The following is a 27,545-nucleotide window of genomic DNA, read 5'->3' as shown; positions in this document are numbered from 1 at the left end:
GCTCTGACACCTGCTTGGCTGGCGGTTCTCAAACTTTGTGATCTCAGGACCCCACTATATCAATATTTATCATCTTAGGAATGAAAATGAAGCAAAAAATCTAAACACTTTTATTAATTTGTTAAAAAATAGTGAACCCATAACATGTTCACAAAAGTAAGATACGTTTAAGAAAAATGATTGTATTTTCCAAAACAAAAACAAGTTAATGAGAAGAATGCCATTGTTTTACACTTTTGTAAAACTAGTTAACATAATAGAAGACACCTGGGTTCTCATATCATCTGCATTCAACCAGCTGTGATGTCACATATCATACACACTCATGAGAGAACAGGGTGAAAGGGTAAATACATAACTTTTTGTATTATCGTGAAAATAGTTTTGACATTATGGATCCCCTAAAAGGTTCTGAACTATACTTGGAAAACCTTTTTTTCCCCTTTGGGTTTTCTTTTAATATAATTAAAAAAATTGTGGGTACATAGTAGGTATATGTATTTATTGGGTACATGAGATGTTTTGATACAGGCATGCAATGTGAAATAAGCACATCACGGAGAAAAATTTGCATTTAAGGTATGACATTGAGCAATCTCTTAACCTTGATAGGCCTCAGTTTTCCCATTTATAAACTGGGAACTATTAATAGTACCTACCTTACGGGGTTGTTAAAATTTAATGAGCCGATAGATGTAAAGCACTTAAAATGGCACAGAGTAGATGTTTAGTAAATATCAGCTATTTTTATTTCTTTTTGTTATTGTGACACTGAGTGGCAGCAAAACTTCTGAGAATTTGTAGAAACTCATTGAAACCTTACTCTGATTTTTCCTTCCTGTCCTCTCTTGCTCCAGTTGTGAAATGAGGCTTCAAATCTGAGTGCCAGTTGACAAATGCTGATAGTTGTCGAATAAGTGTAGCCTGTAATGCGAGCCCGTTTGTGATGATGAGGGCACGCTATGCCAGACTTTCAGCTGTTCACAGTTGAGTACGCCATAATTTCTCAGATTCTTTCTCTTCTTAATACCTGAAACTGTCAGATGCCATCATCAACGAGTTGAAGATTTGTGTCAGCTGCTCTGCTTTAGAAAAAAAATGGAAGTGAGTGTAATTCCCAATCTTGGCTTCACACTGGAATTACCTGGGAAAAATTTAAAATGACCAAAACTTAGATCCTTCTCCCAGAGATACTGATTTAATTGGCCTGGGGTGTGGCCTGGGCATCAGGATTTTTGGAATCTTCCTACTCTCTGAAATCTCACTGGGCTATAATATAACTATAAAAGAAGCTCACATGTTTAATTTTTAAATTTTTTATCATTGGTAAAGTTTAACAAATATATTAAAAAGTATGTAAATATCAGCTTAAATTTTTGTGAAGCGAACACCCATGTACCATGATCCAGTGCAAGAAATATAACATTTCCAAACACCCAACAGCTCCCCTGCTTTTCCTTGAGACCTCTTTCCAATCCTCTAGAGGTAGCCATTACCCTGCCATCTTATAGTCACGTTTCTTCTGTTTTATATGATTAGGAGTTCCAAAACAACATGGGAATAGATTTTCATACTTTCACACTGTATTTAAATGCAATTATGCCTTTGTGTCTGGCTTCTTTTGCTCACTATTATATGTAGTTTTTATTCATTTGTGTTTTGGGATATAGTTGTAATTCTTTGCTTTTCATTATTCTATAGTATTCTGTTATATCGATACATGATAATGTCTTTATCCCACACTTGAAGGATGTTTTGGTTGTTTTTGTTTGGGGACTATTATGACCAATGCTGCTATGAGTATTTTTTTGTGTATCCCACTGCACGAAGATAGACATTTGTGAACATATGTATCTAGAAGTAGAGTTGGATACATTCACTCATCAGAAGGAAGATAAAGAGGCTGAGCTGCAGTTTTGGTGGACTCTTGAGGGTAGATAGGAGTTGGATACTGGGACCCTGTCACAACTGCTGCTCTGGGCTGGGATCCTGTGGGGTCGCACTGCTCTGAACCATGTACCTTGGGAGTGTTGATAATCTACAGGAGGCAATTGACAGACTGAGCTGTGCCTTCAGTAGTTTCCTGGGCTGAAGGGAGAAGGTTCAGTGCCTATCAAGGGTAGAGATCATGATGAAACCCTTCCTACTCTGGGCTGGGACCCAAAGGCAGCCTCCCGGCAGTGAGGTCACAGACTCTGCCATAGCAGCACAGTTGGCTAGCCCAGAAAATATCAGGCGTTCATTCTATCCTCAACAGCTGGTAGAAGGAAATAAACATAGAGTCTGGAGAAGGATAGCATTATCCTAGGCCTTGAGATAGTTATTAAGTTCTAATTCTCTTCTTGATCTTGACAAGTCATTCCCCGCTATCTTGTTAGTTCATTGATACTTTGATGAAGATGCTTTTGTTTTCTCTCAACTTTTTTCGTTATCTTCAGCAGGAGGTTTGGTATGAATCAATTATTATGACACGTGCCCCCTATCCTGTACGATAAATTCAGGCTTCTTTCAGATACCTCTGCTAAATACCCAAGGGGGTTCCAGGGAGTGCCAGCCAGATTTTCCAGTCTGTTCTCATGGTTGCCTGACTAGTGGACTACTGCCCTGCCCTTCTGCACGTTCTCTCATGCCACATTGAGTGCATTATCCTTCAGGTGGCTGCTGCTGTCTTGTATCACTTTGCTCCCAGCATGGACCTAGGCCGTGGTATCTTGGAACTGGCCCATACTGATTCACAAAAGCTGATTGTTAAATTTTCGTGAATTTTGTGAGCCAGTGGTTAAATACAGCCATTATTAAAAGTTATATTATATAAATTTACAATTTAAGTTATATTAAAAACAAAAGACAGTTAATATACTCAAAATGAATCCCTTCCTAATTATTTTCCCGTGTTTTACTATTTATGCTCTTGAGATTATATTGGGTCTGTATAGTAGAAATACTATATAATGGTGAGTATGTCTCAACTCCACATTCAGTGGCATCATTGCTTGAAATCAGTCATGGAGGAATATTTACACCATGGAAGTTGGCAAATTGGCAAATGCTACAAATCAAGGCTTTTTTTTTTTTTTTTTCTTTTTTGAGATGGAGTCTCGCTCTGTCACCCAGTCTGGAGTGCAGTGGCGTGATCTCAGCTCACTGCAAGCTCCGCCTCCCGGGTTCATGCCATTCTCCTGCCTCAGCCTCTCCGAGTAGCTGGGACTACAGGCGCCCGCCACCACGCCCGGCTAATTTTTTGTATTTTTAGTAGAGACGGGGTTTCACCATGTTAGCCAGGATGGTCTCGATCTCCTGACCTCATGATCCACCCACCTAGGCCTCCCAAAGTGCTGGGATTACAGGCGTGAGCCACCGCACCTGGTTGGCTTTTGTTATTTTTTTTTTAGCCTGTTGTTAAACATTTATCAGCATTTCATTGGCTGTAGTCCCCCTTTCTAAATCCTTACAGCTGGGTTTAGACCAGATGATGAAAATAGGAATCAGAGAGTAACAAAGGGGAGTTACCATGCAGAGAACTTAAAATTTGTTATTAGAAATAGTTATTCTGAGTCATAAGCTTTCCCACTTCCACCATTGTCTTCAGTTTCTTCTCAGCATAGCATCCAGAGTAATCCCGTTAAAATATAAATAAGACCAGGTTGCTCTTTTGCTTAAAGTCTTCTAATGTCTGCTACTTTCACTTGGGTAATAAGCCATGTTTAGTTACATAGGATTGTTCTTCTTACCTCCTGACATCCATTATTCTTCCTACAGGTCACTCTGCTCTACCCAACCAGGCCTCCTTGCTGTTCTCTGAGCATAGTGGATGCTTTCTCACCTTAGGGTTGTTTCATGGGACCTACTTGCAGTATGGAATGCTGCATGTCCCAGCATTTCCAGCTGTTTCAGAAAGCTGCATGTCAGATCCACTTCCTTCAGATCTTAGATTCACTTCTCAGTGAGACTTTCTTCAATCTGCTGTATAACAATTACAGCCCTCCCACATTCCCTATCCCCTTTCCTCTCTAGCACTTACTACCTTCTAACTAATTAAGTAGATTTTAATTTTTGCTTTTGCCCATAATAAGCTCCGTAACTGAAAGGTTCTGTTTCCACATCTGTGTGTACTCATTGGCAAAATGGGGATATATGCCTGCTCCACATGCTTCATTGACTTTTAGTGAGGCCCATGCAGGGAATTCTTGTGTAATTACTCTACAAAGGTGTGAGGAGATATTTTTGTTGTTGTGCTATTTACGCCCAGTTTAGTGAGCATGTAGCTTCATGCCCATCTTGCTTTAAACAACTCCCCCACAAAAACCTCTCCATTTTAACACAGGATAGAAATAACAGGCTCATTACTATATTTGTCTCTGAAGATTTTAGTGAATCCTTTGTTTACCACTTAGATCAGATAATTGGACTCATTACAAGCCACTGAAAACCTGGAGAATAAAATAGCAACCCACCACAAGGTCAGGGGGCTCATATGTGTCCCGCACTATGTTAGGGGTACTGCATGTATCATTTTGTCCTCACTGCCACACTGCAGGAAGGGTATACATCACTTTAGAGATAAAGAAATTGCCATTTAGAGAGATCTAGTATCCCATTAAGGCAGCTTCCCCAAAAACATTATTCGATAAAAGTTGGTTACTGTCCTTTTAGAGAGTCACACCCCATATATTGCTCTAAAGGCTCTAGAAGTCCTGTACGAAGTAATCTCTTTAACTTGGAAAGGGGAAAAAGTCTGGCTGCCTGTGGGGAAGTGAAAGACTAGCCAGTGGAATTTCCATGGCACAAGTAGAGTGTCTTATTTTTAAAAAGGCTTTTTGTTTTTTAAAAAAGTATTTTTAAGCTGATAAGAGGCAGGTCTAGGAGAGAATTCATATTTGTCTGATTCTAAAAGTCAACTCCCACCCACCTCAGAAAACCTGGTTATTTAACCTAAATGTGAATATTTTCACTACTTAAATGTGAATATTCTCACTACTATGGTGTTTCTCACTTACATGTTATATTTCTTTTCAGACTGTTTATGATCAGTGGTTCATCACCCTTTTTAACATTGTTTACACATCACTGCCTGTTTTAGCCATGGGGATTTTTGACCAGGTATGTTTTCTTTTCCATCTTTATAACTTAGTTTCTCTTCTATGCTTTTTAGTTTTTTGTGGGTTCTAAGTAGAAGACACAATTCTAAGTAGAAGCCCTAGGAATGTAGTTTTTTAAGTTGCTTTTGCATGGATCACACATGCTTCCAGGTCCACTGTGCCTTCCTCACCCCTGTACCCTAGCTTCCCCAAAAACATTATTTGATAAAAGCTGGTTACTGTCCCTTTAGAGAGTCACACCCCATATATTGCTCTAAAGGCTCTAGAAGTCCTGTACGAAGTAATCTCTTTAACTTCATTTCAATCCAGCATTTCCCAAACTTCTATGACTGTACTTTACTTTGTTTTCGTATAGCACCTATTAATTAATATGTCTCAGAACTAGTGTCTGTGGTTCACACATGGGGAAATGCTGCCTTAGCCTCTGAGAGCTTATAAAGAACCATGCAATGATAGAAAATCATGGAGCTAGGTTGGAACACAGGGGGCTAACATCTGCAGTGAGACTTCCTTGTTACACACAGCCCAGAACAGGAGCCACAGACCGGTAGAGCACTCTGCCAGTGGGAAAGGAGGATGAGAAGCCCCATGGCCAAGGAAAGAAAAAACATGGATTTCTTTTGTCCCAGCATCAATGTGCTTGAGTGGGGAGAAAGGAGAGGATCAATCACAGAAATGGTAGATCCTTGGCATACTCAGAGCCTTGGAAGGGACCTCCTGGGAAGGGGAAAAAGTCTGGCTGCCTGTGGGGAAGTGAAAGACTAGCCAGTGGAATTTCCATGGCACAAGTAGAGTGTCTTATTTTTAAAAAGGCTTTTTGTTTTTTAAAAAAGTATTTTTAAGGAGACCAGATTTTCTCCAGGCTGTTGTTAGACCTGTTTGCTAGGCCTCATTTTCTGGCCCAAAGCCATCTATTGCAAAATATAAATCTTCACATTATGAGCTCACTCCAGTCTCCCATTTGGTTGGCTTTGTAGTCAGTTGTAAGTCTCCCTTCTCATATGTAAAAAGGGCAGTTTGCGAAAGGCATATTTTGTGGAATTATACAAAAAGTAATGAACTTCTGAAGACCTTAGATGTAAAGGATTAAGCACATTCATTTCTCAGCGCCCATGTTTACAAGTGTTTCTTTTCTTGGAGCTTTGTAGCTGCCCAGAATGTGGAATAAAATAATAAAAATAAAGCAGTTTCTGGGAAAAGATGGTTATTGTGCAATTCAAAAAAAATACAATAAGGCTTCCTATTACCATCAAGTTGAGTGTCTGCTCCTCTCTCCTTTCCTGCTTTGTCAACCTTGGCCCTTAAACTGATCACAGGATTGTGGAATGCTATGCTGGACAGGCCTCAGCAATCATCAACAGATCTGCTCATTTTTTAAGGCAGAAACCAAGCCTTGGAGGGTCATTTCCCTAAAGCCACACAGCCAATAAGTGACACAGCTAAGCCTAGAACCAGGCCTCTTAACTCTGAGGTTGCTACATTATTGCTATTGTTATTTTCATTTTATTAATTGTTATTTATAGAAGCATCTGGCATATTTATTAGTTATGATGTGTCAAGAACTCTACTAAATACTTTACATACTGGTTTAATCATGGCGATAGTTCCATGTGGGAGGTGTTATTGTTTGCATTTCTGGGCATGAGGAAACTAAGGCTCAGGCGGATAAGTAACAGGTTTAAGATAACACACCAGCTAAACCCGTTAGCAGGGATTGAGCTCATGACTGTCTTGTTTCAAAGCCTGCGCACATAACCCTCAGTCACTCAACTAGGGGAACAAGCATCCAAAAGCATCTAAAAACAGGACTTTCTAAAGAGAATATGCCAGTGTTTTTCCATGGGACTCTGTTTGGAGAGACCTGGGCCATCCCACAAGCAGGAAGGGGAATGTTCTTCTCCCACAATAGTTCACCACCTGTGTTGCTTCCACTTTTGCCTCTTCTCCTCCACCTGTGGTCCTCTGATGTCCCCTGTGGTTGATTCTTGTCATCCTTTTTCGGTTTTGGCATTTGATTTTGGTACTCACTGTGGTTATCAGCATTACTTTGGAGCTGGCTGGAAATGCAGTCTTGGGCCCTCAGCCCTATTGAATCACCATCTGTTTCCCAGGCGATTTGTGTGCACATCAGGTTTGAGAAGCATTTGGTTTCTCTCGGGACCCGGTTGGTGTCAAATGTGCCACCTTCTCTTTCTGTCTGTATTCTTTCTTTGTCCTGAACACCTGGTAACTGCTGTTAAAATTCTCACTGGGTAGGATCCTCATCCCAGCCTCCTTCTCACCTGGAATCCCAAATGCAGTTTCCCCTTTTCCCTGCTCTCTTCTTCCTGCTCACTTCCCTCCAAAGTCATGAGCTCTGATTTGACAGTTCTGACTCCACAGCTCTCTGCTGTCATCTCCTCGTCACTACCACTCACTACCTTGGCAATTAACCTCTGGGGCCCATTGGCTGCACGTGATGTGCTGGAATTCTGGGAGCACAAATGCTTCTGACACCCTGCAGGAGAGTGTAGGAAAGAAACTTCAATTTGAGGCCAAATAGCTCAAAGCAAGCCCTGGTTCTGCTACTTACGAGCTGTGTGACCTCTCGTGAATCTCTCTTGGAGACTCAAGCTCCTTCTCTTTAAAGCAGAGATCATTTTATTATCTTCTGGTTTACTGTGGGAATACAAACAAGATAATGTCCTGTTCTGGCCCAGTGAGTGGTGCATATTAGGACATGTTTAAACAGGCATTTGCTATTTCTGAAGATAGGGACTACAAGGCCTTTCTGACTCTTTTTAATCCTTCTCCACTGAAATTACACTCTGTTTACAGGATGTGAGTGACCGGAACAGCGTGGACTGTCCCCAGCTCTACGAACCGGGACAGCTGAATCTGCTTTTTAACAAGCGTAAATTTTTCATTTGCGTGTTGCATGGAATCTACACCTCATTAGTCCTTTTCTTCATTCCCTATGGGGCCTTTTACAACGTGGCTGGAGAAGACGGGCAACATATTGCTGACTACCAGTCCTTTGCAGTTACCATGGCCACGTCTTTGGTCATTGTGGTCAGTGTGCAGGTAACGCTGTTGGTGTAAGCACCTTAACTTGATGGGTTTACAACTTGTACTATTTCATTGTTGATTGATTTTGTCTACTTGTTGGGGGGAAATAATCCTAAAGGAATACTGGGGTTTTCCTTTTAAGTACACATTTTGAGATGAAAACAGGAAGCTTTAACATAAATTACTGGGGAGAATTAGCATTAGGTGTCTGTAACATCCATGTTAGTGGAAACCTCACAATGTCTCACTTCTTTGGGTTGTGCATTGTATGTAAAGAGAAATGATTATACTATTATTTCCTTCTTGTATTTGAAGAAAAAAAATTTCCAATAACAGAGAAACTTTCCCATGATTTCTTTAAGACTTAATAACTGCCAGGTTTTAAAGTGAGATCTACAATTTGTTTGGCAATACATTTCTATGGAGTTATTCAAGAGGTTCAATGCTATATCTGTGGCATATCCGAATCTCACACTCAGAGGAGCCCTTCTGGTGGGGATGATTTTTTGAGGCTCCACTGGCCTTCTTCCATCTTGAGTTGTGTCTCTATTTCCTTTTTAATGTGAATGGTGGTCAATGCCATTAGATACTGAGTTAGAGTTCACAAAAACTTTTATTTTTATTTCTTGAGAGGAGGCCTTGCTGTGTTGCCCAAGCTTGTCTGGAACTCCTGGGCTTAAGTAATTGCTCACCTTGGCCTCCCAAGTGGCTGAGATTATAGGCGTGTATCACCACACATAGTTAGAAAAACTTTTCCTCTATTACTATCTGTAGCTCCGAGTAGGTACAGCAAGCTATGTGACCTCTGTTTTATTTTGTTGTCTTTTGATTACTGAGCAAACTTAATAATTAGGTGATCTTCTCTTTGTCATGAGGGTACATTTCCAATTCTCTGGATTCTCCTTCCGTAGAGAGGACAGTGGTGGGGTGTACAGGGACGTCTTTTTAGTGGTAACAGCTGATTCACCTCTGGCTCAGACCTGTTCCTTGGGTACTCCGAGAGATTATTTGAAAGGAAGTAACTGAAATAAAAGGCCACTCTCTGAAGAAGCAGCAAATAGAAAACAGTCTTCATACTGTCCTGTTAACATGATCTGTTTATAAGTAAGGGTAATAAATTACCTGGAAGAGTCATTGTAGGTATGACATGTAACAAGCATTAAATGTTTGTGTGTATGTGTGTGTGCATGTGTATGTGCATGTGTGTGTGTGTGTGTGTGTGAAACTGGTGTTCACAATTAACCCTACAATTTTTGGTTAACTTAACCTTTCTAATTTTAGAAAAAGCCTGCTGTTATGCCCATGCATCTTTTTCTCTTTTTTTTGCTTGCCCATAATTTTTTTTACATGCTATTACAGTAGTGCCAGTGCCATGTTTTTATATTAACTTTATGTTTAGAAGCTGTTTTTCTCATAAAACATAGTTCTTATTCCAGTTGAATGTTGAAATTACATTTCTACTTTCTCACAAGTTGAGAGCCCACAAACTCACATTTTAAAAACATTGTTTAGTCACAAAAAAATTACAGAACTTCAAAAGTTTATTTTAAAAGCTTCAAGTGACTTCTCGTCGCTTGAAGTTTTTAAAATAAACTTTTGAAATGTCTAACCCTTAATTATCCAAGTTTTATAAGAATGATATAGAATGATATCTGTGCTTTTTCAGAGAGGATTCACACTTAGGCTCAAAGTAACCATCAGCTCCTCATTCAGGATGTTTTGCAAGAGGAAATCCAAATCCATTTGCTTCAGACCTTAATGGCCATTTGTCTCTTCAAAATCTATTCTCTGCCTTCCATCTCCTCAAGGACAATAGTGGTCCTAGCCATCCCTCCAATCCCATTACTCACTATGCCCCAGCCACACTGGCTTTTGTTCCGCTCCTGGAATTCACCAGTCTCTTGCTTGCCTTATGGCTTTGCTCTTTCCTGCCTGGAACATTCTTCCCTCAGTTTCCCTCACATGTCATTTCTTCAGAGGGGTCTCCCTTGATCCGTTTAAACTAAGGCCCCTTTATTTTCTCTAGTGGAATAGAAATCAGTTATTTTATCTCATAGTTGTCATCTCCCCTTGTAAGTACAAATTTAGTTGTGTGTTCCCTCGTTTAATGTCTTTCTACCTCCTAGAGTGTAACCTTCATGAAGGCAGTGGAAGTGTCCTGTTAATCACTGTATACCCAGAGCTGAGCACATCACCTGTTAGTGTGACACACAGTGGATATTTCTTGAGTATTGAATCAGTGAGGGTGATGTTGAGAGCAAATTCTCCTGCTACGGATCCTGACATAATAAGAGAGTTCATCTGGGTGCGTCAAGTTCCTAGGAAAGAATCATTATAACCGATGCGTTTATAAATTGTGTTGACAGTTTTCAAATATGCCCAAAGTTTCCAACCAGTCTGAGAGAGGGTCCTCCTGTGCTGAGTCCAGCAGAATGACCCAGCTGTGAAATGTGGTATGGGGAAAAGTGAGAGATTTTAGATGCCTTCAAAAGCAAGGCAGTGCAGGGAGAGTCAAGTACTGCATGGCCTCAGAAGGTGGGATGCTGCGGTCGCCACACCTCCTGCAGCCAGGCAGAAACTTAGGCCATGTATGTACCTGTGGAGCCTCTGCCCTGAAAACGCAAAATCCTTTTAATCTTATTATAAAAGGAATACATTGCAGGAAATTCAGGAAAAGCATAAAAATGCAGGCAAAAATTGAAATTCACACGTAATCACAAATCAGGGTTAGCATGAAAAAAATGGCAATCAGATTTTATATATATATAGATATATATAATTTTATGTCTTATTTTTCCATTTAACTTTGTGTCACAAGCATTTATCTTATTTATAAAATATTCTTTGAAATATCCCTTTTAATGGCTGTAGTATTCCACCATATGAATGTGCCATAATTTATTCAACCATGTTGCTGTTAGATTGCTTCTACATTTCACTATGGCAAATTATACAATGGCAAAGTTTCGTGTAGTACATAATTCTCAGCATGATCCTCTAGTTATTTTCTAAGGTTATCTGCCTAAAGGTGGGAATTCCGGGCTAGAAGACAGAAGGAAGTTTAAGGCACTTGACACATATCGCCAAATGGCTTTCCAAATAGATTGTACCATTTTCAGCTGAAGGGTGCAAATTACCCTTCTCAGCAGCCCTTCACTGATTTAGAGTATTACTTTGAATTATTTTATAATTAAAAAATGGATAACCTTTTGTTGCCTGGGAAATAACGAATGCATCTTGTTCAAACAGAAATAATTTCTTTAAAAAACTTTTAATTTTGGAATAATTTTTAATTTGTAGAAGAGTTGCAGATACTGCAAAGACAGTGCCTGCATACCCTCACCTGGCTTTTCTCTGATGATAATATTAACAGCTTACCTCACCATGGTGCATTTGTTAAAACTATGAAATTGGCATTGGTATAATACTATTAACTGAGCTACAGATTTGATTCAGATTTCTCCAGTTTTTCCATTAATTACCCTTTTCTCTTCTAGGAGCCAATCCAGGATCCCACACTGAACTTAGTGGTCATGTTCCTTAGTCTCCTCCCATCTCTGACAGTTCTATAGTCTTTGCTTGTCTTTCATGGCCTTGACACTTTTGAAGACTGGTCACCAGGCATTTTGTAGAATGTTTTTCAGTTTGGGTTTTCTGATGTTTTTTCTTAGGAATAGACTGAGGTTGTGGATTTGGGGAAAGAATCACAAAGAGTGATGTGTTCTTGTCTCATCTATCAGGGAGCACATGATGGCGACATGATTTATACAGGTGACGCTCATCTTGGCTACTTGGTTACAATGATGTTTTTCAGGTTTCTCCACTGTAAGCTGACTATATCTCCCTTTCCATACTCTAGTCCCTAAAAGTAAGTCGCTGAGTCCAACCTACATTCAGGAGAAGGAGAATTAACTTTTACCTCCTCGAGGAAGGAGTATCAAAGAATTAGTGGTTATATGTTAAAACTGTAGGAGGTAAAATTTTAAATAAAATTGCTATAATAGGGGCCCCAAAGGTATAAGGGATTTGCCCAAGATCACACAGTGACAACATTGCAGGTTTAGCACTAAGATCCAACAGTCTGATTTCCCAAGTCGATGTTCTTTAATAAAGGCATCTGTGATTATTCTGTTAAAGATTTGAGGCAAGCATTTCCTACAGCACAATTATTACTGGGCTTTGGGTAGTTAGGCATAGTTGGGAAGCAGTGGAATGTAATCCTCATCATTGCAATGCAGACAGAAAGTCATGTACTTTAAAAGAGGTGGTGCTGCTTGTCACCCCTCAGTGGCTGGGATCACTTTGCCATGTTACAGGGTTGAAGTTCCCTATACCTTATCCACATACTCCCAGCCCATTGTTTTCTCCCCTACCTAATTTCTCCCTGCCCTCATTCCCACTCCTACTCCCACCACTAATTCTGAGTGCTTGAGGTCCTAAAACAGCTAGGAGATTGAGGATAACTTTCTGGACAGGAGGATGAGGTAGAAAAGATCCAGGCTAGAAATGGTGGCCTAGAAGCAGAATGAGTGAGGCTTCCAGTGTCTGGCATGCTTTGTTTGCCACTGCATTCCTAATGGAAACCACAGTGCTACACACAAATGCACACTTGTTGAAAGAATATAGGGGCAAAGGGATATGAGGAAAGAGGTTAAAATTGAGCAAAGGAAGTGAAAATAATTTGGTTGTGTTACCCACCTATCCCTCAACTCTGTCTTAACCTAGATGACCAAAGCAGGCCTGTCCTTGATGGCAGCTGTAAGAGACCTGTATCGTCATCACCACCATGAGGGATACCATGCATTATACTTACTCCTTATGATGCCATTATGCAGTAAATATTATGGGCCGCTTTTATAGATAAAGTTCAGAGAGGTTAAATGACTTGCCTGAGGTCACACAGTAAGTCCCAGAGCCAGGAGAATCCAGTTCTGTCTAATTCCAGTGTTATCTGGAACAAAGTCTACAGTGAGACTGGTTAAAACACAAAATTTTCAGCCGGGCGTGGTGGCTCACGCCTGTAATCCCAGCACTTTGGAAGGCCGAGGCGGGTGGATCACGAGGTCAGGAGATCGAGACCATCTTGACTAACACGGTGAAACCCCGTCTCTACTAAAAATACAAAAAATTCTCCGGCGTGGTGGCAGGCGCCTGTAGTCCCAGCTACTCGGGAGGCTGAGGCAGGAGAATGGCGTGAACCCGGGAGGCGGAGCTTGCAGCGAGCGGAGATTGCAACGCTGCACTCCAGCCTGGGCGACAGAGCGAGACTCCGTCTCAAAAAAAAAAAAAAAAAATTTCAAGCAATATGAGAACAAACCTTACACTGAGCATAAAGGAAACACTGGATACTGTGCCAGATACTGGGATAATTCCATTATCTCATTTAATTATCTTTATGGTCATATGAAATGTAAGTACTATTACCACCACTGAGAAAACAGACTGAGCGAGAAGATTGTTATATTCCAAGTCATACAAAAAGTGGTAGGCCAGGATTTGAACAGAGGTCTTCTGACTCCACATGCCCAGCTCCAAAGCTATGTGAACCTCCCTTCTTTGTAAAGATAAGTAGAAGCTGTGGGCCTCCCCAGTCACATAGTAAGTACAGGGAATTTGCGGTCCCCACCTCTCTCACTCATGTGGGAATACCTAGGATACCAGTATCACCCTTGGCTAACACGGGAGACAAACTGTTAATAGATGGCAAGCACGTAGATGTTTCTTTCAATGGCAGAGTTTCAACTTGAGGAACATAGAGACTCCCAGTTTCTGTCATTTTAGTCTGATTCTTTGGCAAAGATTACCACTTGTTTTTATTTCTAGGAAGCCCTGAAAATGTCTGTTTTACCATAGAGTTCGTAGACCCCAGTGTGTAAATGTTTGTAACCGTGGATGCTAGGCAATTTTGGCTTCAATCACAAACTGTAGTCTTTAATATATAGAATAATAACTTTCAGGAATTCTGTGAATAAGCTCACTTTGACAGCAGCATTAATATCCTTTCCTCACTGTTTAAGCTTGACTTTTCATTGTGGCAACAACCCCATGAAATTTCCATGGTCTGTAATTACAGTTATAAATCTTATGTCCTGCTGATGCTACAGGCCAAATTTAAGTAGTCTCTATTGTTTTTTTAAAAAAGTATTTTTCAATTATTTGAATTATAAAATGCTCTTTTAAACATTTCAAAGGGTACAAAAGTGTTTAAAATAAAATGAACCATCTTCCTTTCCTTCCCTTCTTTAACTACTATGATAATGACCGTAGCTGAAATCCTTCCATACATTTTCTGTACTTTTGAGACGACGCATACACACATATTTAACAAAAGGGGATAATAATTATGTATATTGTTCTGTAATATGCTTCTCTTGCTTAACTAGATATTCTGGTCAGCTTTCCAAATCAACACATTCAGATCTATCTTAATTGTTTTAATAGCTGCACAGAAATTCATAATATGAATGTATAATTATTTATCATCTATTGATAAACATACAAGATGTTTCTATATGGTTTTTGCTATTGAAGCAATGCTACAATGCATATATTAGTACATATATTTTATATACTGTCAGATAAATTCCTAGAAATGAGACTTCTGGGCTTAGAACCCCTAATTTTTACCAATCTGCTGGATAAAGAATGGTATTTTGCTGTTTTCATTGCTGGGTCAGAGAGTATGTGCATTTAAAATTTTCATAAATATTGCCATAATACTTTCCCAAAAAGACAGTAGTTCCAAATGACAGACACTTTAAAAATTTAAGCCAAAAAAAGAGGTTTATTAAAACATATTAGGTAGCTTCAGTGGAAACACTGCTGTTATTATACCTTACAGCTTGGCTGTCATCACACTGGGGACGGGCTGCCAAAAGGTTGGCCATAGACTTCCAGAAGAACCATCACCTTTGCCATCATGTCTGTCAAATGCTGAGAAAATCATATTAAAGTTTGCCGTTATGATTATGATTCCTATTAAGTTTTCCTTGTGCTTCAAAGAGATTTTTACCTCTTATAATTTAAGCTATATATTTGTCACATCATGGTTTCTGATTCTTAAATTTTTCTTTGTAGCTTTTATCTTTTTTCATAATAAACGATTCTTAAGTTTTATATTTTTATATGTTTTCTTCTCTTCCTTTTTTTAGTTTACATTTGCCTGATACATAATCTGGGCCAATTTCTTAATTTCCATTTATTTGTCTCATTCTATTAGTCTTCCTTGATAAGAATGTTTAAGCTACTCATTTTTATTGCGATAACTTCTATTTTATCATGCTATGTTAATATTATTTTATGATTACTTTTAATTCTGCTTTTCAATTTGTTTTTTTTTTTTTTACTTTTTCATACTTGTATGCATTAATTATGGTTTTGAAATATCCGATTTCTGACCAGGCTCAGTGGCTCACGCCTGTAATCCTAGCACTTTGTGAGGCCAAGGCGGGTAGATTACCTGAGGTTCGGCGTTCAAGACCAGCCTGGCCAACATGGTGAAACCCTGTCTCTACTAAAAATACAAAAAAATTAGCCAGGCATGGTGGCGCCTTCCTGTAGTCCCAGCTACTTAGGAGGCTGAGGCAGGAGAATCGCTTGAACCCAGGAGGCGGAGGTCGCCATGAGCCAAGAGCACACCATTGGCTACAAGAGCGAGACTCCATCTCAACAACAACAACAACAAAATCCCATTTCTAATGAATAATTTACAAGTTTTACTATTATATTCTTATTTTACTAGTGATTTCTCTTTATTTTCATAGTTATTTAAATATATATATTTCCATATTGGCAGAATGGAATTCCCCAGATAATATGAAATTCTATCCGTCATCAAATGTTTCACTATCTTGTTCTAAACCTTTCCTTATGCGTCTTCCGTTAAACAGTTTTGGCAATGTTATTATCTTACTTACCCTTCTTTGTCCTTACTCCCATCCCCAACTCTTACATGTTAATTATTTAGAATTTAATTCCAGGATGTTATTAAATGCTCCTCCTGTAACATATTTGCTGACTATTCCCATTTTTTTTCCAAATTAATACTGCCCCTCATACATTATTACTCATCTAGAACTAACTATACATTTACAAGAATCATTGCTCACCACTATTTTTATGACCTGTCTTCTGTTATTTTGAGGTCTTTGTACAGTTTTAATTTTTATTTCACTGCAGAAATATCCTTGAGTAATTTATTCAGAAAGGATATTGAGATGTTATACTTTTTAGCTCAGTGTTTTCTGTCTTTGCCTTTACATTTACATGATATATTGGATGAGCATAAGATCCTTGGGTCAGTCTTTTTCTTTAGGAGCTTTGTCGTTGCTTCACTATATAGCTGTTGTTTCAACAGTTTTGTGTTGTTTCACAGTTTCACTGTGATAGTTTGATGTTAGGTTGATTATTTTTCCTTCTCTGTATAAAAGATTGTGTCACCAGAATCTTCTTTCATTACTTTGGATAGGACCTAAAGGACCCTCTCAATCTGAAAATCTATGCTATTTGTTATCACAGAGCAGTTTTCTGCTGTGATTTCTTTGGTTGTTACTTTTCTATTATTTATTCCTTTTTCTCCTTCTAAAATGCCATTATTTGTATATTGGAGTCATAGATCTGGGATCTATGAATTTGCTATTCATGTCTCATATCTTTTTGCAAATGGTTTCCATGTCTCCAAGGCTTTGTTCTCTATTGTGAGAGAGGTATTATTTGTATTGTTTTGTTCAATTCATTGACTATTCTTTGGTTTTGCTGTTGAATTTTTAAATTCAGAAATAGTGTGTTTTTCTTTCAGATTTTTTTCTGTGACCTAATTGCATCTCCTTACGGGGTCTTATTATATTTTGTTGTTGTTATCGTGCTTGTCTGTCTCTTCTATTAGTTCTGCTTCAATAGGAGCCACCTATTCTTGCTTTTTCAGCTGAATCCTTTTAAATGGGTTGTAATTTTTCTTTGCCTACTCTTACCCACACAGATCAGGCTATCGTTGTCTCTTGAGAGTGTTAAACTAACAGGTGGTGGAAGGTAAAAAGTTGGAGATTTTGGTGAAATGTCTTGGCAGCCAAATGAACTGGAAAGCGGGCATGTCTTTGCTGAGGCATAGATGGCAGGGCTGTTTTCAGACCTCCTGAGGGGAGGAAAGGCTGTACTTTTATAAACCCTGTAGTCCACATCGAAGGCTGCCAGCATCATTTTAATGGGGAAACATTTTAAGGGACAAGTGGGAAGAGAAAGTATGTCTCAGCATGTTGAGAGGGATCTATTTACTAAGCAAGTAGGGCCCCCTCAGACAGATGAGAAATCTTTAGTCTTGCAACAAACTAGTAGAAATACAAACCTTCACTTTGGACCTGGATCACTTGGGAACTATGAGATGCAAATAATGATACCAGAACCTACTTTTTTGTTCTCTGAAGAACTCAAGTGTTCATAGTTACCAGTGGCGTCCTTGATTCTCCAATAGCAGACCACTCTTCTAGCTGAGCTGCTGCAACAAGTTACTAGAAGGAAGAAGAGCTCGTGACCATGCTTCCAGGCCATCGTGAATCCCAGTTTCTGAATTTTATGCCAAAATAAGGCTGAAGAATTTTCTTGGTTATAAGTTGAGTAATTGAAGAGAAAGGATCATCAAAATGAGTTGGGATATTGGTGTAAAAAAGATCATGCATGTGTAAAAATGGTATTGTGAAAATTTACTTACAGAGTATAAAATGTTGCACTTGCCCGTTACAGAAAGAATTTTTTTCCAATAGAAAAGTTTTGAGAGACATTTGGAAAGTAACTTAAAAATTATAAGCCATTATGCTTTCATATTTCTCACTTAAAAGAAGTTTAACATGTTTAACATCTTACCTCCTGATTCTGACTCGACCTTGGCAGATATAATGGCTTGTGTATAGAAGCTCTAAAGTCAATTTTCTACCAGAAATATGAAGTCAGATCAGTCCCCTGTGTGTGTTCAGAAAATGGGGATGCCCGTGGTTGGCTTGGCAACTAGGCAGGTGCAACCTTCCTGCCACAGAGCAGTTCTTGGGGAAACATCACGAGGTAAAATGATGCTCTTTTGATCCTCAAAGACCTCCTGTTTGCATTTGATTTTATTTACAGATAGCCTTGGATACCAGTTACTGGACTTTCATTAATCACGTCTTCATCTGGGGGAGCATTGCCATTTATTTCTCCATTTTATTTACAATGCACAGTAATGGCATCTTTGGCATCTTCCCAAACCAGTTTCCATTTGTTGGTAAGTGAGTCATGTTGACAAGTGGAACCTAGTGTCATGCTGCTGTTTACTTGTCTTATAATTTATTTTTTGTGTTAGGTAGAGCTGGGGATGATTAGTGATCCATTGTCCAGAAATTGATTGAGCCAGGCATTTGAAGGCTTCCGAGTTTAAAAGTGGCTCTAAAAGCTCAGTTTCTGCTGTCTCTACTGGATGCAGAAGAATCACTCACAATAGCTTACAGGTTCTCAACAGCTTACATGTAGTAGGCTGTCTCTTTGCAAATGAGGGGCATAGCACATACATTAGGGCTACCTGAAGACCTGTCAAATGCTCATATATGGTAGAGAGAAGAAAAAGAAATACTAGACTCTCCTTTTATGCCACATTATCACCAACATCTGCCAAAATTCACCCATAAAACTTATTTGCATTTAGATAAGAATGAAACAATGTATAATTTAGACCCTTCTAAAAATTCCTGGACATTAATCCATAAGTGGCATGAGGAGTAGTCTTTGTAGTTAGTCAGGGTTCAAGCGCCAGCTGCGCCACTTAACAAGCTGTGTGACTTTGGGCAAGTTTCTTCTTTTCATGCAAGAATATATAGGAATAAACAAAACTCAGTTTCTCCTATACTCTCACGCAGCAAGCAACACAGATGACTTCTGTGACCTCTGGTCACCAAGAAGTGGGGATTTCTTCCCACAAACAACCAATGAGGTGTTTCTGCAGAGGACCCCAGCTGGATGTTCTCCAATTCAATTCCGACAATATCTACTTGGAGGTAGTGTCAGATCCTACAAGTTGAGGGCTAAGTTCCACATGACTGCCCCCACACTTCCAATGCTAGTAGCAAGCCACAGGATGTTTTACCTCTACTTTTGACCAGCTGGCTATAAATTGGGATTCCCCCCAACCCCCTCCCTGGGTTTGATTAATTTCTAGAGTGGCTCAAAGAACTCAGGGAGACACTTACATTTACTGGTTTACTATAAAGGATATTACAAAGGATACAGATAAAGAGATGCATAGAGCAATGTGTGGAGGAAGGGGCGTGGAGCTTCCATGCCCTTTCCAGGCATGCTGCCCTCCAGGAACCTCTACATGTTCAGCTATCTAGGAACTCTTTGAACCCTGTTCTTTAAGGCTGTTATGAAGGCATTTTTTTTATATAGGCATGACTGATAAAGTCATTGGCCATTGGTGATCAACTTAACCTTCAGTCCCTCTTCCCTTCCAGGAGATTAGAGGCTGGGGCTGAAACTCCCAACCCTCTAATCCTACCTTAGTCTTTCTGATGACCAGCCCCCATCCTGAAGCTACCTAGGGACTTCTAGCCATCAGTCAACTCATTAACAAACAAAAAGACACATATCACTGAGGATTTCAAGGAGTTTTAAATCTATGCCAGAAAACAGAGAAAAAGACCAAACATACAGCTCACAATATTATACTATGTATTAATGTCTTCACTTATAAACTGAGGATATTAATAAGCCTATTTTCATGGAAAATTTATGAGGATTAAATGAAATAATACATATAAAGCACTTAGCATGTATCCTAGTACATAGTACTTTTAAAATAAATGTTAACTATGATGATGGTGATTATTATTCATGCAAATGTGGCTTGATTACTGGTGGGAACATTGCAGAGGAATTTGAACATCAGATGAGTAGCAAAGGACCCTCTAAAATCCCTTAAAAAAGATTCTATTATTCTACAAAGAGTATACCTCTGGTCTATGTATAGGGTATACCATCATTGCACTCCACATTTCAAAATGATTCCCAGCAAAGGCCACTGAGCTTTATAAAAGAGGGATATTAATATACTTTCTCAGAGGTTTTGAAATCTCTAGTGTGTGTGAAATAAGCTGCTAACCGAGTTCATCTAAACAAACTGGAAAAGAGAGATGCGCAGTGACCAGCATTCTTGAACTTAATCAGGCAAGAGTGAGATTTGTATCCACTAATTGAGGAAGTAAATTCTTGGACTAATGTATGTAGAAAGCAAAATAAGACCACAAGGACTAAAACAGGATTATAAGGTTAGTAAGGTTACAAATCCACATTGATGCAAAGGCACCTGAAATTGTAATTCAATTTAAATTCACGCATACATTTAAAAATGTTCTTCACCTTTTGCCTTTTCCTACATGTAAATGGGAATCTTTAAGTTGCACCACTCTTACTTAATATGTACTGGTAATACTTTGTTTACCAAAAGATTCCAACTCTGTAGAGACATGTTGGTCATGAGTAAGAATAAGCATATTGGGAAACAAAGACACCAAAACTATTTTTGTTTTATTTTTTTAAGATCGTTTGCCAAAACGAAAAGTTCAGTGTATTGACTAGAAGATTTCCAGTCCTAAGAGAGCACTGTGATGCATAATGAGACTAGAATGCCTCAACTGGAGAAAGTAATTTGTGCAGGGACCACTCTTTCCAGCTAAGCACAAGCCATTTCAGTAACTAATTACTGAGCTCCAATGAAATTTTTTAAAAGTTAGATCAACATTGGGGTTTCAGGAAAATTTTTTTTTTCCCTTAGTAGCTAGCAGCAAACAGGAGTGTGGTTTCAAAGTGAAGCTTGTTTTCCCAGCCATGCCTGAGGGTACCAAGCTTCAAGGAGCTCAAAGAGACATTTAATTTATTGAGTCAAGTTTGTTTCTGCCCATGGCTGAAGGCAACTGGAATCAGCTGCTCTTGGGTAGGCAGATTCCTCTCTCTAAAGCCAGAAAAAGCAGACATACCATTCAGTAGCCAAGCCCTCATACCCAAAGCGCATTTGAATGTTGGTAACATTTGAATACTGGGATAGGGGACCTGGATAATTGGGGGTATGATGACGAATCTCTAGAAAATGAACAGGGACAAAAGTTTATTTTGGTGATATAAGCAGGGTTGGCGTCTTCCCGTGGAGCTTGTCTGCCTGTCTTACTGACCCGTATTGCCTTGTTTAAACCCCACAATGGGGTATGTGGGGTGTGAGTAAAAAGTAGGGAAACTGGCTTCAGACTTGGAAATGAGTTTCACTGTCCTATTGCCCTAGCATGTTGGATGGCGGCATCAACAGTCTCCTGGTGAGGGAATGCTCTTTTCACAAACCCAGGAGCCTTCTTGACCTTGGAACTTTGAGGACTTCATAACCAAGTGAACAATAGAGAAATAACAAGTCCCTCTGAGGCAGGTTTTCTCGGGCCATTGCCTGGAATTTAAAAGGTTGGTCCTGCAGTAGATAAAGCTCCCCTTTTATGACAGGCCAATCGATGCGATCATTATTTGAGATTGTACCTGCATCTGGAACATTTTTTGTGTAGTTTTGATATGATAGTTTTAATTCAAGAGTCCTCAAGGGTAAAGGGTAAATGTGCCTTTTAAAAATAATGGCTGCTTTGTAACCACAAGATCTTGAGGCTGGAAGAGAGAATTGTGCTCCGTGAGTGATATTAGACTGAGCCTGGGTGAGAGAATGCTTGGCTCAGGCTGGTAATCTCTAAGTGATCAGGCCACTAAGCAGTTCCTGAGGGTGATCTTAGCACTTCTGCCTTCTTATCATCATGGTGACATTAGGTGATCCAAATCTCACCATAGAAAAGAGATCTTGGCCAGGTGCAGTGGCTCACGCCTGTAATCCTAGCACTTTGGGAGGCCGAGGCAGGCAGATCATGAGGTCAGGAGATCGAGACCATCCTGGCTAACATGGTGAAACCCTGTCTCTACTAAAAATACAAAAAAAATTAGCTGGGTGTGGTGGCGGGCACCTGTAGTCCCAGCTACTCAGGAGGCTGAGGCAGAAGAATGGCGTGAACTCAGAAGGCGGAGCTTGCAGTGAGCCAAGATCGCACCACTGCATTCCACCAGCCTGGGAGACAGAGCAAGACTCCGTCTCAAAAAAAAAAAAAAAAAAAAAGGATCTTGTAGGAACAAAGAACCTATTAATTAATAATTCAGTCCTACTTGTAACCACAGTGTATATTTTCTTTAATGATAGGTAATGCAAGACATTCCCTGACCCAGAAGTGCATCTGGCTTGTAATTCTCTTAACAACAGTGGCTTCGGTTATGCCAGTGGTGGCATTCAGATTTTTGAAGGTGGATTTATACCCAACCCTGAGTGATCAGGTATGTCACAGTGCTGATGAATACTTGAAGGCTGGTTTTTGGCTCTTGAAATGGTGTCCTTTTCTGCCTTATTGGAAGCCCAGAGATGGGCTAATGAAATTGTCACAAGCAAACACCTACTGGTGCATGAGATCACATCAGAATAGATGGGACTTCCCACATCTTGAATGTACTAGTCCTTAGTGCCATGAAGAGAGGCATCTATACTAAATGTGGATGGGGAGTCATAAATTACAAGTTAAACTGGGTATTTTAAAAAGATGACTTAAAAAGAAGATCACAGGCATCATTTTGGACAATTTTTCCAAGGGAAAGGCAAGCTATAGGAAAAGATACTGATTTGAGGGCAAGTACAAGCACAATAAAAGAGAGACAAGCATGGTATGAGTCAAAGGGGCTCAATATTTTTGTGGAAATCCAGTAGCAGATTCAGAAACATGGGTGAGATGTTACCTTCTGAACAGATTAAGAAGGGGAAGAGCAGCATGCTGGGTAGATTAGTAAACTTGGAATGAAAATAGGAAGAACAGGTTATAGAAATTCCTTAACTGGAGAATTAACAGAACATATTTCAGAATTTCATGGGAAGAGGAGTAAGTAGGACAATGTCAATTTAGGTCAGAACTCAGATAAAGTGTTAAAAGGAGAAAGAAAGGGAGACAAACATTCATAGCCATGTCATGAGAAGGGGGAACATGCTGCTGTGGTGAGTGGGACCAGGCCAGTGACGCTGAGAGAGACTGAGGTAGGTAGGTAGGTAGGTAGGTAGATAGATAGATAGATAGCTAGATGGATGGATTAGATAGATTAGATAGATAGATATACACACACTTTTTTAATCATGATGTCTCTGACATTTTGGGACCAAAGTGTAAAAAGATTCCTTCTGGAAAAATTCAGAGTCCCTTGTCATATCTGTCCTCCCTCTTTGGTTCTCCAAGCGCATTCTAACATAAACCCAGAAAATGGCGGATGAGTTAAGGAAGGAAGGGTGTGCTTGTTTGTCCAATGAGTTCGATCGTGATGTTCTGCTTGATCGTTTTCTCCTAACACAAAAGTCAGAATCCAAGTGATTTGCCAAACCAGAGAACAAGGTCGCTTACAACAAACCTGAGGTCTTTTTCTCCTTAGCTTTACAGGGAAAGGAAAGAGTTGTGGGAAACCTACTCACATAATATGGAACATTTAGAAAGGTCATACAAACCTAAAATAAATAAAAACCCTGGAAGTCTCATGATACGTTTAGCTACCACAAGAATTGAATATTTCTGACTCATTTTCTGAATTTTCTTCTAGTCCAGTTACTGACAACTGCTGGATCAAGAGAACCTCTAAAAGAGGAAAAAGGCTGTTTTGGGAGAATGAAATTACAAATTATTATGCTGACTTTGGGCGGTGCGTGTTAGAAAATCTTTCTATACAAAAGTATGCTCATATACACTGAAGATATATGAGAGACAGTAATGAAATTTGTCTGATATTTCTTAATTACTTAATAGTGTCTCGATAGAGATAAAAATGGACCAGTGCCCCCAGTGTTATCTTTTGGGTGGAAAATTTCTTAGTTTTTAGATTTAAAACTTCCTTTTGCAATGTTGTTTTTACTTAAAAAAAAAGGCTTTCACTTTACAAAGTCGGCCACTGCCTGGAGTCTATCATTTGGATGCATCAGTCTCACTTTGGGTCTGTTTCTCTCCAGATCCGCTGGTGGCAGAGGGCTCAAAAGAAGGCAAGGCCTCCAAGTAGCCGAAGGCCTCGGACCCGCAGGTCAAGCTCAAGAAGGTCTGGATATGCTTTTGCTCACCAGGAGGGCTACGGAGAGCTTATCACATCTGGAAAAAATATGCGAGCTAAAAATCCACCCCCAACATCAGGGCTGGAAAAGACACATTATAATAGCACTAGCTGGATTGAAAATTTATGTAAGAAAACCACAGACACAGTGAGCAGCTTTAGCCAGGATAAAACAGTGAAACTGTGAGTCAATATGAATTTAAACCACATAGTTATCTTTTCACTTCAGGTGGAGCTGAAATTCTGCTGGCTCCAGAGTTTGAGATTTGAGGCAAGAGGTGGGGCAGGCAGATTGCCTCACTTAACTTAAATCTGTGGCAGATAACTGCCAGTGCCCATCAAACAGGAGTGTGCGCTGTGGAAAACCAGGCCAGAGGGTCACTGTCTAGTTTGTGATTTGGTGGATAAAACACTCACTGTTACAAGTACAGATTTTTTTTTTTTTTTAATCAACCTAGATACCAATTGACCTGAACTTTAGAATCTTATTTATGGAGAAAAACTTTTGTAAGCTGCATATTCACTGAATGGATCCTCAGGTGGATAAAAGGGTGCATTTTAAAGGTATATATCCAAGCTGAAAAGCATGCCTATTGACAGATAAACATGTATCTGTGAGATCAGCCTTTCCCAAGGTATACTTTTAAAATTTAAAGTGTGTACTATGTTGCTTTCAGACTGAGTTGCATGTCACTCTTTAGTCTTGATATCTACCTGTCTGTTCAGCCAGGACAACAAATGGCTTTCATGCCTGAAGAATACAAAAGTGTGCTTGTGTTTCTCATTTTCATACCAGTCTAGGGACAAAGGAGACTGAACATCTTTGCAGCAGGATAGGCTGGTAATTTGATGAAATTTATTCAAAAAGCTCTCAGTCTGTGTCATGTAAGGACATGCTTATGAAATGTCAGAGAGGCTCGCCACTAAGTATTCTAAATACTTTCCAATGGCTTCTCTAACAACCTCAGTAGTAATTTGCTGAGCATCATCCAGACCATTAATGGAATCAGCAAAGCATTGGAATGTCACACTTTAATGATAATATTCCATATAGTCTATGGGCAAATATTTTCAACATTTCCAATTTTTAAAGCTTCAGAATTGAAGCAAATTAATAAATACTTATTTTAATTAGTATTTAAAAACTCAAGTTTAGATCGTTTAAAGTTAGTTGCTTTTGATACTCAGCTGTCATGTTTATAATTCAAACATGTAGTAAACATATGTAGGTAAGGTGGTTTTTTTGGAGATGTTGCATCTCGAGTTTTCAGTCCACATGTGAATCATCAGTGTGTTTTCCGTAAAGTGATTCGGGCATATTTGTGTGAAAACCTCAGTTCTGTCACTTCTTACCTCTATAAACTTGGACGATAATGTGCCTTCTGAGACTCAGTTTCTTCCTCTGTAAAATGAGGACATACTACCTACCTCATGTGGTTGGTTGATGATTGTCAAAGCACAAACTCTGAAATTATTAAAAACATAATTATTTCATAAACAGATGAGTTAAGTTCCAGTTAACTCAACATCAGTATAACAGAGCAATTGGAAGAGAATATGAAAAAACTGGAATTTAAATAGTCAGTGGGGAAGGCTTTGATAACATGAAATTGCCAGAAAGATATAAAACTGGTTAAGGTCCTACATGGAAATAAAATTATAACTGTGGAGGTACATTTCTCTACCAGAAAGCAAAAACAAAGCATCATGTCTTGATAGTTTTCTACAAATCAACTTCTAATTCTACAGAGTCCTTAATCTGGTCCCTATTAAATTCTTGGTCAGACAAAGTTACATTTCCCAAGAGAGTCAAGTGACACTTGAGTGAGTTTGATGGATAATGAGCTAATGTGATATTTATAGGTCACAATTTTTTAAAACCTAAATTTCCAAGTCTGGGATAATTTTTCCTAAATGGGATCAAATGAAATAATATGTGTAAAAGAGTCAAATGCAGTCCTTTACCATAGTAACTGCCTATGGACGTTCTCTTTCCCTTACATGCCTGCCTACACTTAACCAGATGTTGGTTTTCAATGTCTAATTTGTCATTAGTTTCACCACATTTGCTCACTTTTTGTAATATTTTTGCAAGATTTGAAAACTTTCAGTAAATGTTTTGGCACTATTGGTACTTGATGTTTTATCTCTTCTTTATGGGAAATTCATTGGGGAGATTTTTGTTACATTGGTCCATGGGTATTTTTTTCTCTCCTTTACATGCTGAGGAAAATGTACTCATTCTTAGAATCGGAGTCAAGAATAAAATGAAACAATTGGACCAACATGTAAGGAATAGGAAAGATTAGAAATGGTCCAATTTTGCAAGTCCAATTTAAATTAAATAAGGCTGTTTATAAACAAATAGTGTGGATGATTGTGAGAGAAACATATTATCAGCTTACTTTGGCCCCATGAGATCCAAGTAAACTCACACACCCATTCCGAGATCATTCAATTATAAGTGCCAGGGATTATTTTGAACCTGAAGATGAAAAGTGATGAGAGGTGGGTGGTGATGGTGGGGGCACTGGGGAATAATAAAATTTTAATTTTACATAAATGTTATCAAATTATTTAGAAAGAAAAACTATTTTTTCTAGATTTAAGCTGATATAACCTTGTGTTTTTAAAATCTCAGCCCAAGTTTTGAGCTATTATAGGCAATTGCAAATTGTGTTTCCCTGACTTAGCTCTGCTATCTTTGGCTCTCTCCTCTGCCTCCAGATGTATATACCTATGAAGGAGAGAAAGAGAGAGAGGGAGAAAGAAAGTAAAACAGATAAAGCAAGAGAGAGGAAAAAGTAATGGAGGAAAGGATGGTGGGAGGGAGAAAAGAGTTTTCCAGTTATATGTTTTTTTGGGATAATCTGACTCTCTGAAAAATAAATGTAATCCCTCAAAGAAAAAAAGTGGATTATATTTGACTCTTGAATAGTAAAATTTCCTTCACATCTTGTGTGAGAACAAGAAAGTCTTCTTACCAGAATGGGGGCCAGGAGCCCTGGCTCCTTGTCACAGTGATGGTGCTGATTTGTGTGAGCTGGGGCGGCCACCTGACTTCTCCAGGCCTTGGTGTCCTTGTCCATTGATAGAGAAATTGGGACAGGATGGTCTTAAAGACCTTTCCTCATTTACCCAGTCTGTGAGCTGTTCCTGTCAGTGTTGTCTGTTGTGTATTTGCAATTGCCTTTGTTAGAGAGACAGTATATATATATATATATAATATATATTATAATA

At 39.1% G+C, this 27,545-nt stretch overlaps 1 protein-coding gene across 1 annotated transcript in view; it reads left to right on the top strand.

Annotated features, from left to right (window-relative positions):
• ATP8B4 (ATPase phospholipid transporting 8B4 (putative)) overlaps window positions 1-26,439 on the top strand; it is a 261,101-nt gene extending 234,662 nt beyond the window's left edge. The window contains exons 24-28 of the mRNA XM_032174818.2: window positions 5,017-5,100; window positions 7,917-8,162; window positions 18,258-18,396; window positions 22,381-22,511; window positions 24,211-26,439. Of these exons, the coding sequence (XP_032030709.1) occupies window positions 5,017-5,100; window positions 7,917-8,162; window positions 18,258-18,396; window positions 22,381-22,511; window positions 24,211-24,492 (882 nt within the window). The 3' untranslated portion in view covers window positions 24,493-26,439. The remainder of the gene's footprint in view (window positions 1-5,016; window positions 5,101-7,916; window positions 8,163-18,257; window positions 18,397-22,380; window positions 22,512-24,210) is intronic.
• Window positions 26,440-27,545: the final 1,106 nt, after the last annotated feature.

The sequence above is a fragment of the Hylobates moloch genome, unplaced genomic scaffold (assembly GCF_009828535.3).
Source record: "Hylobates moloch isolate HMO894 unplaced genomic scaffold, HMol_V3 SCAFFOLD_14, whole genome shotgun sequence".
NCBI lineage: Eukaryota > Metazoa > Chordata > Mammalia > Primates > Hylobatidae > Hylobates > Hylobates moloch.
This window is presented reverse-complemented; position numbering and strand designations above follow the sequence as displayed.